Source organism: Petaurus breviceps, unplaced genomic scaffold (genome assembly GCF_028583685.1).
Source record: "Petaurus breviceps papuanus isolate PSGF00001 unplaced genomic scaffold, PetGlider_PUasm1.0 154, whole genome shotgun sequence".
NCBI lineage: Eukaryota > Metazoa > Chordata > Mammalia > Diprotodontia > Petauridae > Petaurus > Petaurus breviceps.
In genome coordinates, this window is record NW_027185715.1 from 11,464,966 (window position 1) to 11,480,379 (window position 15,414).

The 15,414-nt window shown below is 40.0% G+C and overlaps 1 protein-coding gene across 2 annotated transcripts in view; it reads left to right on the forward strand.

Annotated features, from left to right (window-relative positions):
- The window catches only part of MSRB3 (methionine sulfoxide reductase B3), a 282,726-nt gene that overhangs the window by 182,860 nt on the left and 84,452 nt on the right, over positions 1-15,414 (forward strand). Inside the window, exon 7 of one of the 2 annotated variants that reach the window (XM_069080904.1) lies at positions 10,569-14,330. The exons of the other annotated variant lie outside the window; for it this stretch is intronic. Within the exon in view, the coding sequence (XP_068937005.1) occupies positions 10,569-10,730 (162 nt within the window). The 3' untranslated portion in view covers positions 10,731-14,330. Of the gene's footprint in view, positions 1-10,568; positions 14,331-15,414 lie in introns of those variants that run through there. 2 annotated transcript variants of the gene reach the window in all.

Sequence of the window (15,414 nt, forward strand, 5' to 3'; positions counted from 1 at the left end):
GAAGAAGAAGAAGAAGAAGAAGAAGAAGAAGAAGAAGAAGAAGAAGAGAAAGTGCTATTTAGTCTGGCATATATGGAAATATATGTTCTAAGTAAGTAAATTACATGCCAACTTTAGAAAATAATAAGACTTTACAGAAACTTACTGCTTGTAACCCTTCCTATATGGATGAAAGTATGGGATGTCTGCCAAATAAATACAATATACTGTGCGAACATTAACAAAGTATTATTTTAGTAATTTAAAAACATATAGATACTTTCATTCCTATTTCTTTTAAATTGTTTTGCACATATTTGCTTAATTTTAAAGCTTTTTCCTCTTTGAAAGTTTTTTTTTACTTTTGAAAGACTTAATTTAAGAATAACTCCTTTCTTCTTTAGACTTTATTATTTTAAGAACTTCGTTCAAGTCTGGCTTCATATTTTTTGTGTCATACTTTAGATTTTTTCATTTTCACAATTCTACACTCAATTATTTTATTTTTACTCACTCTAATTTCTACAGTTTCTTTTTGTTGTCTTTTTTTGTGAGGCAATCGGGGTCAAGTGACTTGCCCAGGGTCACACAGGTTGTAAGTGGCAAGGATCTGAGGCTGGATTTGAACTCAGTTCTTTCTGACTCTAGGACCAGTGTTCTATCTAATGTGCCCCAAAGCTACTCCAATTTCTACAATTTCTAATCCCTTCGTGGAAATGTAGCAAGTATGAATGGCATGTAGTATGAATTAGAGGACCATAAAGTCTTATAGAATGCATATATCCAAACACGTGAATAAGACCTTTCCACTTGTAAGTAGAACCTGAATCAATATCAAGCAATCAACCAATTAGCATTTAACACCTATAATAGTCAAGTTACTATGCTAGGCTCTGGGGCTACAAAGTCAAAGAATAGAACATTTCTTACTCTTAAGGCACTTACTACCAGGAAAGATAACAAACACACACACATATATGTATATGTGTGTATACATATATATATATATATATATATATATACCTACATAGATTGATATTTACATGTAACTCTATTCAATTTTTATCATGTTATCATTCTAGCCTTTCAAAATCCTTTTGTATTCTTATTATGTCAATCCTAAATATCTTTTTCTCCAAGCTTCATATTATCTACAAATCTGATAAATTGCCTTCATGCAAAATGCATATGAAACTGTTGAATAGCTCCTGGCTAGACAGATCTTTAGGGTTCTCTATCAGAGATTACTTCCCATTGACATTGATATATTAATGCTGATTCATTGAGTCTCGACATTCAACCAGTTCTAAATTCACTTAACTATGATATCACAGGAGACACTGTCAGTTATCATATGGAATCTATTAAGTATTCTTTGTTGTTGTTCAATCACATCCAACTCTTTGTGACCCCATTTGGGGTTTTCTTGGCAGAGATACTGGAGTGGTTTTTGCTATTTCCTTCTCCAGCTCATTTTACAGATGAGGAAACTGCGGCACACAGGGTGAATTGACTTGCCCAGGGTCACACAGCTACCAAGTGTCTGAGACCAAATTTGAACTCGTGAAATGAGTCTTCCTAACTCCAGGTGCAGCACTCTGTCTGTCCACTGCACCACCTGACTTCCCCTAGGTATTCTACATCTCTCTAATTCCAGCTTGCTAATCCAGTAACTGTCAACAAAGGAATGAGGTTCACCTGGTTAGTCTTGTTGAATGGGCTATTCTGGAAGAATCAGCCTTGGCTCTTACGGATCCCTGCTTTCCTATCTTAGTGCCCAGAAGCCATCTCTTTAATAATGTGTTGTAGAGTATTGCTAGGGAATTAAGCTATTTTTTGAAGATTTTTCTTTCTTCCCTCTATCAGGCACCTTTACCCCTCTCTCTGTCATGAAGTTGCCCGTCATTGGGAAGTCTTCCCTTGTGCCTAGGATTGAATTCAGTGATTGAAAGTCAGATATGACTCTCTCAGGCCAAAGTTACAGGATATATGCAGGATATATAACTTTTGTGTTGTGGCTCATTAGCTATACTGAACCTTACTCAGGACCACACAAGCAAAGCAATGCAGGAGAATGCAGACATACCACAGGTCACTTCCCTGGTGGCAACAGCAGCCAGAGTTATGTACTGTGACACAGAAGAAGCCAAGAGTGTGGAACTCCCACCTCCACAGGCAAGTTGTGGCAAGATTTAATGATTAGACTGTTGAAACAAAAATGAGATAAAATTTGTATTTTGCAAACATTAAAGCACTATATAAATGCTAGTTATTATTATACCTTGTTAAAAAGAAGCAAGTTAGAATAAAAAATAAGTGGTAGTGTTGCACAGAAAGATCACACACACACACACACACACTCACACAAATCAATGAAGCATGGAGAGGAAATGGGCCAGGAATCTCCTCATAGAGCCCCAGTTATCTCATGTCTCTTACCTTCAGTTTTCTTTATCTGTGAAATGGGGAGAATAATAATAGCCACCTCACAGATTTGTTGTAAGCCCTCAATGGCACAGTGCATCTCCAAAGCCAAAACTGGTTTTGGTTCCTCAGACTGAAGGCCTCCAATAACAACCATTGCAATCATTGACCATCCAATCAGTGAGAAAGTATTGACACTTACACATTTTTACATATATTGACATTTATATGTATCATAAATAACAAATGTAAGACACTTTTCAAACATTAAAGTGCCATAAAAATACCAGCTGTTATTATAAAGTCCTGGTCCAGAAAACAAAATCCTGTCCTCTGGCATCTTCATAGACATTTTCGTAGATGTCAGACATCTTTATAGACATCCTCATAGACAATTTCCTCCCTTTTCTACCTCCACATGTTGAGACCACATGAGTTGTACTTTCCTTTGGGTTTCTTCTCTGGGGTTCCTCTTCATTGGTCACTGACAAATTTCTAGAAAGATTATTTCATACTTTCTGATTCCATTTTCTTGCTTTTATTTTTGTTCAGTCATTTCAGTCATTCCTGAGTCTTTGTGACCCCATTTGGGTTTTCTTCACAAAGATCTCGGAGTGGTTTGCCATTTCCTTCTCCAGCTCATTTTACAGGTGAGGAAACTGAGGCAAACAGGGTGAAATGACTCGCCCAGGGTCACACAGCTAGTAAGGGTCTTAGACTAGATTTGAACTCAGGAAGATGAGTCTTCCTGATTTCAGGCCCAGCGTTCTGTCCACTGTGCCACCTAGTTGCCCCCTTCTCTCTCTACCACGCCTCAAACAATGCATTCTGGCTTCTGTCCCCATCCCTAAATGAAGCTGCTATCTTCTGCAGCGTTTGTCTCTTTTGATCACTCCCTCCTTCTGAGCACAGTCTTCTTCTCACTTTGCTATGTGACCCTATTCTCTCCTGGTTTTCTTCTTGCTTATGTGACTATTTCTTCTAAGTCTTCTTTTGTGGTCTGTCTTCTTTTCCCTGAACTCTAAGGGTTAGCATGTCCCAAAGTCTGATCCATAACCTTCATACTTTCTCCCTTAGCACTTTCATACACTCCCAGGGCTTCAGTTGTTGATGGATATGACTCTGCATGTCTACGCAGCATCACAAAATCATAGATTTAGAACTGGAGGCAACTTCAGACTTCATTTAGTCCAAGCCCCTCACTTTGTGTATGAAATAATTAAATAATTCGCTGAAAGTCTCGCAGCCAATAAGTGGCATACCTGAGATTTGACACCAGACCCTCTGACTTCAAATCTAGTCTTCTTTTATCTGGACCATACTGTCTTCGGATAGATCTCTGATCTCTCTGAAATCTAATTCTACATTGTTGACACTTTTACCTTGATTGCCCCACTGAAACCCCAAACTGACTTTGTCCAAAATGGAGCTCATAATATGCTCCCAAATCTACTCTTCCTTCCAATTTCCCTATTTCTGTGAATGGCTTCATTCTCCCAGTTAGCGAGGCTCAGATCTCAGAATCACTCTTGGCTCTCCATTCTTCCTTACCCTTAATACCTAATTAGTTGCCAAAATTTATTTCTGTTTCCATCACATCTATAACTACCATCCCATGTGAGCAAAAGAAGTGATACAAAGACACTCTCAAGGTCTCTCTGAAGAACTTTGAAATTGCTTGCGTGATGTGGGAGACACTGCCAAAGGACTGCCCAGCATGGCATACCCACATCAAAGAAGATGCTAGACTCTATGAGCAAAACGGAAAAACAATTTAAAAACAATCTGGACATGCTAGAATATTGAAATTAATAATAATAATAGTTGATATTTATATAACACTATAAGATTTGCAAAACACTTTATGTGCATTATGTCCCGTGACCCTCACCACAACCCTGTGAAATGGGTGCTGTTGTCATACTCATTTGACAGAAGGAAAAGTGCTTTTTGTCTGTGGTTACACAACTAGTAATTATTAGAGGGAGGGAATAAGCATCTATTAAGCACCATGTGAATACTAGTGCGAAATCTTTTACAAATATTATCTCATTTGATTCTTACAAAAATCCTGGGAGGTAGGTGCTATTATTATCCCATTTTACAATTGAGGAAATCAAGGCAAACAGAGCTTAAGTGACTTGCCCAGAGTCATACGGCTAGCAAATGTCCGAGGTCAGATTTGAACTCAGGTATTCCAGATTCTAACCTCAGTGCTCTATTTATTGCACCACCAAGTTATCTCTGTTTCCCCACGGAGGAAAGTGGGGTACAAGCTTCAGTTTCTCCTAGGTCCCAGTTCAGGAAACTGTCACACCACCATTCTGCTTCCCAAACTCATAAGGTGTTATTTAATGGGAACAAATGTTTAGTCTTAGACTTGAACTAAAAGTAACTTTACAAGTACAAGTTCTCTCTGTCTCTCTCTCCCCCCTCCATCTCTCTCTCTCTTTCTCTGTCTCTCTCCCTCTCTCTCTCTCTTCCTCACTCCATCTCTCTCTTTTTCTCTCCCTTGCTCCATCTCTCTCTCTTTCCCTTTCTCTCTCCCTGTCTCTCTCCATCTCTCTCTCTTCTCTCTCCCTCTCTCTTTCTTTATCCCTCTCTCTCCCTCTCTCTTTCCCTCTCCCTCTGTCTCCATCTCTCTTCTCTCTCTCCCTTTCTCCATCTCTCTCTCTCCATTTCTCTCTCTCTTGCTCTCTCTCTCTCCATCTCTGTCTCCGTCTCTGTCTCTCTGTCTTTCTCTCTGTCTCTCTCTGTCTCTGTCTCTTTGTCTCTGTCTCTCTCTCTGTCTCTCTCTCTCCTCTCTGTTTATCCCTCTCCCTCCACCCATCTGTTTCTCTCTCATCTGTTCGCCACCTTGCTGATCACATTGCCTATACCCTAGGTCAGTGCTTTATTTCCTCCCCATTCTACTTAATATTCTTATTAATGACTTGGACAAAAGGATAGATGGTATATTTACCACAGCAGCAGATGACCTAAAGGTAGAAAGAATAGCTAAATATTAGATGATAGTGATGGGGGTGGTGGGTGGGGAGGGGACATAGGACTGTCCTTAATCAGTGTATTAAAGGAAATAAATCTGTTCTCCTTAGCCCCAGAGAGTAGAAGTAGAAGCAGAGAGTGGAGAGGCAAATTTAGGATCAGGACAAACTTCATGAAGTCTGCTTGGTTGAGGGGAAACCCTCACCAGAGGTCTTCAAGCAACAGCTGCATGGGCACTTGTAGAATTTGCTGCAGAGCAATTTTTTATTAATTTATGAATTAAATTGCATGGCCTTCTAAGGTTTTCTCCAATTCTAATATTCTTTGATTTTTTTTTAAAGAATTGGCATAGGAGAAATGTGATATACTGCAATCTAAAGACAGTCATCTTTAGGCAGGATCACAGAGAACAGACCATGGCGGGGATTCTCCTCTCCTTTATCATGAAGGCTGCTATTTGGAAGAGATGGGTTACTGTATAAAATACAAATTTATGTTGACATCACTTCAGTATCTGGGCTGGAACAGTTTTCTCCTTATTCTTGCATTCAATGAATTCACTGGACTATCCCCAAATTATCCCTTCTAGAGTGGAGTTCATCTCAGTCTTAAAATTTTCAAGTAATAGTGGGCCCACACACCTTCCCCTGGTTTAGACAATTCCCCAATTCCTTCCTGTTATTGGAGACTTTTCCTTGATAGGATTTAATTCGCATTTTTCAGTTATTGATAAAACACGTTGCTGCTTACTCCAGCTCCTCTAAGTACTGTGAATAATTAGATGTCATTTTCTCCCCTCTCCTTTCCACCCCAGGCTGTTAAACAAAACCTTTGTCAGGAGTTTAAATTCAGAGGAAAGGAGGCAAGATTTGCCAGGTTAAGCTAAAGTTCAATGAATGAGTCCTCCTGGAAATACTTGAGGAATTCTTTCTTCAGATCAAAATTCTACATCTGGAAAAAATGGGAGACCAATAAATCACTTAACTTTTTATAAAAATCTTTAAGGGACCTGTCAGATCCCAGGGTTTACCCTTCCTATTTGAGCCTCTGGTAGAGTCCCCTGTTTCTTTGAGATCATTGTTAATCTGTCCTAAGTCAACTAAATCAATAAAAAAAAAAGGTAAATAGACATCAATACGGAGGATTTTTTTAAATTAAAAAGTTTTTGGTAAAACCAAAAGCCTTATTAATCTTTTACAGATGACAATTCATATATTGCTGATGATTAAAGATAGCCATGTGTTACATGAGGGCTTTCGGCTTCACAACCCGTCTCTCTTTTTCTTGATCTTTCGGTAAAATTATAAGCTAAACTGGTGACTTCATAATCATTTCCTTGGCAACAGATTGATATCACAAGCATAGAGGAAAATAGCTCTTACTTAAACACAAGTGTTTTCAATAACAGCGGGAGAAAACAGAAAACTACTGGCAAAGTAAATTGCTTTTCTTAAAACGGTTTTCCTCCTCCCACCTCTTCCCCATGTGCCTGAGTGTAAAAGCCTGCTTTTAAGAGTGCCTTATCTTCTAGATCAAACACTTAAGAGAAAATGACAATTACAAAGCTTAAAACACCCTAGACAGAGGTAGGAGAGAAACCTCTACAGGACAGTTGGAAATACATCAGTGAAGAAATATGCAGGAGTGCTGAATACACTGTTTGTGTTTCTTCCTCACATAATTGAGAATTGCAGTCAGATTTGGGGGAATTATGTTAAATTTGATGCCTAATGGTTCTCTTTTTCAGGGGGGTCCTTCCCCCTTGATCTCTGCGGCTCTTTGGGTCTCCAGGTTTTCTGGGCAGGAGGCTTAGAAAGGAAGAAAAAAGTAAAGAAGTCCTGAGGGAATTTGTGAATTTTTTTTTTTTTTTGCCATGGTGATTTAATGTTTCTTCAGGATAAAGGCACAAGTGTCTGACAGTCAACTCTGACTATCCACTATACCATAGTAACAGATTACCTGCAAAATCAATAAGTACAAAAAAAGCAAGCAAGAAAGAAATGTTTAGCTGCAAGCACACTAAAGACTATACCCTGGAATAAATCATTAGCAGCAGGTTTCAGAGATTTCTTCATCTTGTGGCACCCAGTTTGTTTCAGTTACAACCAGGTGTGTTGTGCGATGCGATCTTCACATATTGCCAGTTGGCCTGGGCCGGTGCAGCAGAGCTCGAAGGCAGCTACAGAAACAATGCGTCACTGACAACTTCCATCCATCATCCCAGAATTCTGCTCAGGGTCTAAGCAGCAAAGGATGGGCTCCATGTGTGGAAGTTCCCCTCCGGGAGGAACCTTCAGGGCTTATATGCTTTTAAAAGAAATCTGCTAATCGTCTTCTATAGGAGACATACTATAACACAAGCTGCTTTGTGGGCTTAGTCTGTTTTGCAGACAACTGGTCTTGGGGGGCTTGTAGGAGGAATAGGCTTATTATGTGATACAAATATAAATTAACACCATTCTTTAGTTTGAGAGAATGGATCCCTCAGTCATCCCAGACTGGTGTGAATCTTCCCAATCACCATTTGTGATTTTCCACTGGAGACAGACAGAAGGAAGCCCATGCCTATGTGTCTTATGACTTCTCAATTTAGGGTGTGTATGTTCCATTGTGATCATTTTGCTTGGATGGTTCATAAATTTGGGTGCAAATGATTCCACCTGCCCATAATTTCTCTTTGCCTATTGTTTTGCACGGAGGAAAAGCATCTAAGTAAATTTGTTCCTCAGTGTTATATGGGAAGGCTGTTTCCGGATTGACACCGACTCAGTGGACCGGATTCAGTTATTATAGTTTGGGTTTACCAAATGAAAGCACATTCACATACTCCCCTGGCTCCTGCTCCAAATCTGGATTAGGAAAGTAAAACCTGACTAATACTGGTTTAAAGTATACTTGTATTGGAGCTTTGTTCTTAAAGAAATGCGAAGAGGAGACTGTTTTCTAAATAGGCTCTGTAGATGATTAATTATGGCATCATCATCATTTTGCCCAGGAGAGCTAAATTCCCTTGTTAAAAAAAAGTACCTCTTTGAGACTTTCATGTGAAAGCTTCACCTCTCAGATGTCGAATGATCAAAATGCCGGAGTTGTGTGTGAGGTCAGTAATTGCACACACATCCTGGTCCCCGTGAGCACCGGTTCCTGTTGGCCTGCACACTGACTTGCTTGTTTGGCAGGCAGAGATGGGTGTTTTCCTGTGTGCAGTGGATTTTGCCACATGGATTTTGCCAGTGCCTCTCAGCTGCTGATGCCTGAAAATTTGGCCCTGATTGTTTGTAGAAATGAAAAGCAATCCTAACTGTCAACCCTGATATTACCTCAACCTGTATAGAATGTGGTAAAAATAATGCAAGATTTGTTTTTTTTCAGCCTGTTTCATATTTTCCAGGTGATAGATTGCATCAACCCAAGGTTCATTTTTAGTTCTTTGATGAGCTGACACAGTACTCTGGAAGGAAAATAAGAATGCACTTTTAACATAGAAGGACCACATGGTCAAAGTAGCTGTCTGTGATATTTATTAATAACCAGGGAACTTTTGAGCATTGAGTTCCAGAATTTTCAAGGGAGGTGGGCTTGGGAATGGGGCAGGTCAAGGGGGAGACCTTTCATCTGGGCTCTCCTACTATCCCCATCGACTGGACCCCTCCTCCCACATTTGTAAAATTCTTATACTTTTCCCTCTATGGGTCTCATGCTATTATTTATTGACCTTCCCAAAAGCATGGTGATTAGCATTAGTAGTAATGTTTCATGTTCTTTCCAAAGTCTTGACTGTGAAAATTTCTTAGAAAATGTTTGTCCCAGGCTTTAGTGTCTGTGTTACAATTCATTATGTTGGCAAAAAGGCGGTTCTAGTGTTTACCTGTGGTATATTAAGGTCTACAGTTCATTCATGTCCTTGCTGAGAAAAGGTCAGGGGTCAGGATTGGGGTGGGGGTGGGGTGGTAATATGCAGTCATCTTTTGTGATTCATTCACCATCAGTGTGGTTGTCCTAAGGCCTTTCTCGAGTGGAGGGACATCCTCACAGCCTCTGTCTTTGGGGGGTAATCCCTGTAAGATAAACTTCTCAATAAATCCTTTTTCAGGGCTGGATTTCTTTTGATAACCATCATAACCATTTATATCTCCATCTTAACTTCTACTCTAGGTTTGTTTCCCCTCCCCTAGATTATTTGGCTGCTGGTAGCATGGCCTTTGGGGAAGCCAGGTGGCATATTGGATAGCGTGCAGGGCCTGGAGTCAGGAAGACTCACCTTCCTGAGTTTAAATCTGGCCTCAGACACTTAATAGCTGTCACTGAGCAAGTCACTTAACCCTGTTTGCCTCAGTTTCCTCATCTGTAAAATGAGCTGGAGAAGGAAATGGCATACCACCTCAGATCCTTTGCCATGAGAACCTCAGAGGGTGTCACAAAGAGTCAGACGCAGCTGAGATGACTGACTGAACAAGTCATCAAGCGTGGCCTGTAGCTGCTAAGCTCACTTCCTCTTAGGAATCCCATTCCTATCATTTCATGTGGTAAAAGAGCTCAGATGCCCTAATTTCAGCCAGGAAAAGTATCATACAAGCCTGAGACTTTGCCATTGGCTGCCCTTAGAGTCCAATGACCATGACACATAAATCCACCAGGTCTCACCATCGCTCTCCTGGGTACTGAGAACTTCCAACACTTGTCTGATGTTAAGTTTTACTGCCTGTGAAAGCAAACATCACCTCCGTCATGGCCAGTTAAACAGTATCTTTTACAGTGGACTTTTGCATATCTGAAACCCACCCATCCAAAGCCAAAAGTAATGCGGGGAGGGGGAAGAGATTTTATTCTGCCATGTTTCTTACAAGGGGGAGATCAAGGGTCAAACTCAATTCATAAAATTACTGCAGTCATTTTCAACTGGTTGAGAGAATTCACAGATCAAACAAAAAAAAATACAGTGGCTCATAAACGATTTCTGATATGCACAATTCGAGGTGTTGTTTTTTTTTTCTCGGCATGTGGTGCAATGCCTGCCAGAAACCATCCTCACAGCTATTGACAGGTAGATTAGAAATGGTCCAAGATGGTTTCCATCATTCCACTCTAGGCTAGTCATCCATTTAAGCCACTTAATGGGAGTACAACTCAAAGCCTGCTTTGTACAGATTTCTTCCTCACGTTTTGATCTTCTCTTTCAGTGTGGTGCTCACCTTGGGCATGTTTTCGATGATGGGCCTCGACCAACTGGCAAAAGATACTGCATAAATTCTGCTTCCTTGTCTTTTACTCCTGCGGAGAATGGTAACATTGAAGGCAACAGTCTCAGTATCTCCGCCCAAGCTGACAAAATGGAGCTGTAGAATCCAATTCGATATGAGACAACGATCTTACCAGTTAGTAGGGGAAAAAAAATCAAAATTGTCTACTACTATCTTATTCCATATATGCATATATATTTTTCAAACATAGAAGGGCAGTTTGTGCTATTGATTTTTTTCCTCCTCTTCTGCTTAAACAGAGAGGCCTTAGACATGAGTATATTTTGCTATTGATTATATTCTTAACTATTTGTATGTAGATTTGGGAAAAAGAGATAGTTTTGAGAATGCCTTATCACTAGATATTTGAGTACTAAGCTGTAATACTTTCTTAAAAGTGAATTTAAAGAATCTCTCCCTTGCATAAGAAGGAAAGGGTGATTTGGCCTCCTGACTCCAAATTAGAGCACTCCAGTTGTCAATGCATTTTGAAGAGAACTGAGCCTGGGTAGTGAGTTCAGACCTGCAAGACAGATGGCCTTAGGGCATTTGTATGGATCTATTGAAGATAAGGATGGAGTGATGCCTTACCATACTTATAGGCTTTGTGGAAAGTTTGAGCTAAGGCAGTTTATTCCCACTAAAAGGGTGTGAAGGTCTAAAGTTTTTCCTTATGTTAAATTGCTGCCAGATATGAGAGGGTACAGGGAGTGTTGCAGAAGGGGGAAGTAAACATGACCTCACTTTCATGCCTTTATTTTATTTTATTTTCCATCGAAAACATTGGAATGCAAGACAAATGTAAAATTTGGGACTCCATTTTGCTCAAGGTTCATGCTAAAGAACACCTGTCATGGCTTTTTCATAAGTCCTTCCTTCCACACCCAACACCAGCTGCAACTGAGGCAATGGTTTGGGAAATTTGAACTGCTTAAATTAAAATATTGGGAGTGGAAAGCTTCAAACCAAAGTAGGGGATATGTTGGAAAAGCTGAGGGATACACTGAGGACTGGAACCATTGCATGGTGAAACATGCTTGGGAAGACAGGACACAGCACAACTGAACAGGGCCCTGAAGGCCATACAAGACATACGACAGGGTGCAGGGCCACTCTATACATGTGGAAGTGGGATTTATGGGATTAAAGCAGGAAGTCAGCAATTAGGGGTCTCAGGTTCCTTACCATTGGTCTGCTGTGTTAAACATTACTCTATCTGCCTGTGTTCCCATGGGTGAAATGGGAATTAAAGCATTTGTCAAGTACATTGAAATCTTTAGGGCAAAAGCATGATATTGCTGTATAATTAATATGAATAATAATAATTCTATTATCTCACATTCATGTACTGCTTTTAAGGTTTGCAAAGTGCTTTACATATGTTAGCGTTTGATTGTCACAAGAACCCTGGGAGGTAGGTGCTAGGTCCCCTTTTTACAGATGAGAAATGTTGAGGCTAAGCATGAAGTGACTTGCTAGGGTCACACAGCTAATAAATGTCTGAGACAAGATTCAAACTCAGGTCTTCCCTGATTCCAAATCTATCACTCGATGCCCTGAGCCACCTAGCTGCCTCTAAATATTAGTACGCTTGTATTAGTTTCCATTTTCCAACCAAATTTTTGTTCTGGTACTTAAAACCTCGAAGGTTTCAGGCTTGACAATTGAAATGGGATGAAGGAGAGAGTAGGTTCGCCTGGTAGAATGGCATGAAAACAGTGGGGCTGAGAGCCAGAAATTTTTCTTTGTAGCACTAGAGACTGTTTTTATTCGTGCACATTTGTGTTTTAATATTTAGTTAGACTGGGGACAGACATTGTTGTGCACAATAGGATTGGGGCAGAAGTATGAGATGGAGTGATGTCACCCAACGCTGCAGTGGCCTAGAATATTTATTGAATAATACCAGATCTAATTTGTACCAATTAGTAATCAATATGAAATTATAGTTGGGGCCTGAGTTCAAAAACACACTTTTTTTTTTTTTTATAAGTAATTGAAAAGGAGGGAATGGAGAAAAACTCATGGAAAGTACTGTCCTGCCTCTTGGGAACTAAATCGAAGATAAGGGAAGAATTCTTTGGAAGACTGCAAAAAGAAAAGGATTAAAACCAAAAATGATTTGAGTGCCAATGTTGATTGCATTTGTGTTTGGAGTCCCTAAGATGTATCCTAGATCCCTAAAATCCTGCTGCCTTTTTATTGCAAAATGGGCTGCATCTAGATGGGTTTCAAGTCTCTCCCTGTCAGCCCTGTGGCTAGTCTTCTCCTCGCTCTAAAACACGCAAGGGTCCCTCTTTCCTCCCTGAGGTAGAAATCAGGACTTAGATAGACCTATCTGTAGCTGCCTTACCTCCAGCCCCATTTCAGGGAATCTACTGCATTTAGGCCTTCTTGGAGATCTCTTTTGAGGCTGACCAAAGCGTAGGCAGGCACTGGAAGTATGCCATATATTCATGAATTCTCCTCTGCTGGTTCTTAGTCAGGATGGAGCCCCACCTCCCCCACTCACTCCCTTCATGATCTATAGTTTTGAGGGATCCAGAGAAAGTTCAATGGTCCTGCTAATAAGAAGTACCAAGTGCTTTGATTATAACTGCTAAGTTCTTCATTAGCCTATAGAAAAACCTGCTTAGACTTAATTGGACATTTACCATGGCACTTGAGGAGAGAAGGGGTAAGAATAAAAGGGGTCTCCTCTCCCTTGGTTTCTTCATTGCCATTTCTTTGTCTTTGTGGGGTTTAGCATTTCCTGGGAAAGGATTATCCTCTTCTTTCATTTTTTTTCTTTCAGAAAAGCCCATTTTTCTCTTATTGCATTTTCCACCATCAATTTTAAGAAAAAAAACACCAATGTTCATTAAAAAAGAACTGGGGTGCATACATGTGTTTTAATTCCATCTTGCTTTTGGATTTTTATTTATCCAATTTCAGTATATTTCTGTCTTACGTTAAAAATATTACTAAAACTTCAATGAGCAATAATGTTAGGTATTATGCACTAGATTTATTTTTGCAGGATATGGAGTGCAGTGAACTGGGTCAGTATGGTGAGGCCCGTGTGATCTGTGGGAGTTATACTGTTTTAAATAGGAAATTCATTGTACTCTCCTTCCATGCATTGCAACGTGGTGCGGAGCACGACAGATTTCCTTGTCCCGCTATTAGAAGATGCTGGACCCTGCTTATATTATAGAGTACAAACATTGGCCTCCTTGTGGTCATGAGAAAGGAACCTTTAGAGAGCAATGATATAAATACTGCCTTATGAGAGCATTTCTATATATTTAACTTTGCACTTCTTTTATGCTTTTAAAATCTGAATCCAAATGATGTAGCAGTTTGAGAATGTATTTTACAATAGTCTTCCATATTGTTAACTTTATTTGAAAAGTGTTTCTTTAAATATGAACAATGGGGAAAAAAGGGATGTAAGCTGGGGAAGGGATTGTATCTTCATTTTTGTATCTTCCAGCACCTAGGACAGTGCCTTACACATAGAAGGCACTCAATATTATTTGTCGAATTGAACTTATTGAATTCTTGAATCAAATATTTTTGCCTTACATAGATTTGTAATAACACTTTCCCCCTAAACACTACAGACTTTTCAAAAATGTTATAAAATGTTCAGTGGACAAAGCTTTTCTTATGCCTATTGTATTATGAAGAGTTATGCAATAAAATTCCTTTATAAAGAAATGTTTCCTGCTTTACTTCTTTGAGACCTCTTCCTTTAACTGGGCTTCAAACATGGGTAGTCGGTTGTCATTTGACCTGGCCTTCAGAGGTATGGCTGGTGGAGTGGCTGAGTGGCGCAGTGAATAGAGCACCAGCCCTGGAGTCAAGAGGATCTGAGTTCAAATCACACCTAACACAAAAACTAGCCATATGACCTTGGGCAAGCCACTTAACCCCAACTGCCTTCCAAAAAGCGAAAAAGAAGAAGTATTGCTGGAGCAAGTGAGATGAGCTGTAATTCCTTGCTTGTACCAGTTCTTAGAAAAATAGCCCAGGAAGCTAGAAGTGGTGTCATATGCATATGGTCGAGCCTGAGGCTAATGGATCTCTTAAGTTTGAGATTTCTGAGTTGCAGTAGGGCAAAAAACCTATGGGGTATCCACACTAAGTCTGGAACCATTTTGGGGAGCCCTAGGCAATAGGAGACCAAAAAGCTTCCTAAATATGGATGAAGATGTGCAGTTCAGGAATGGAACAGATCAAAGCTTCCATATCGATTTATACTGGGGTCAGACCCATGAGTGGCTGCTGCATTTCTAACCTGGGTAAGATAAGGAAAACCAGCCTCAAAACAAGCAAGCAAGCATACAACTACGTCAAGGACCTCAAAAAATAGAGGCCAGGCAAACATCTACAAACCCCTCAACTTTGACCTTTGCAAAATCTTCACCATCTTAGAGTTCCTTTGTTTAGCACAGGGTTTGGGGGGAATTCCTTCCAGAAAATACTTTGACAATTTCTAAGAATGATAGAAAACCAGTGCCTAAATCGCTGCTGAAGAATTTCACTGAAAACAGGACTATTGTCAAGGATTCATCTCTAGGGTAACAGGTTTGGAATGTCCCGTTGTTCACCAGATCAACTCAGTTTGAGAAATCAGCTCTACAGAAAGTATACACTTTAAGGGAGGAAGGGAATGAGGGTGGGCAGTGGTGAGAACCTGGATGCTATTTTCTACTGGGCATTTGTGACTATGCCCCTGGAATCCTAAAGGATACTGGTATGACACTTCTCTGTCTCTCTGTCTCTCTGTCTCTCTCTCTCT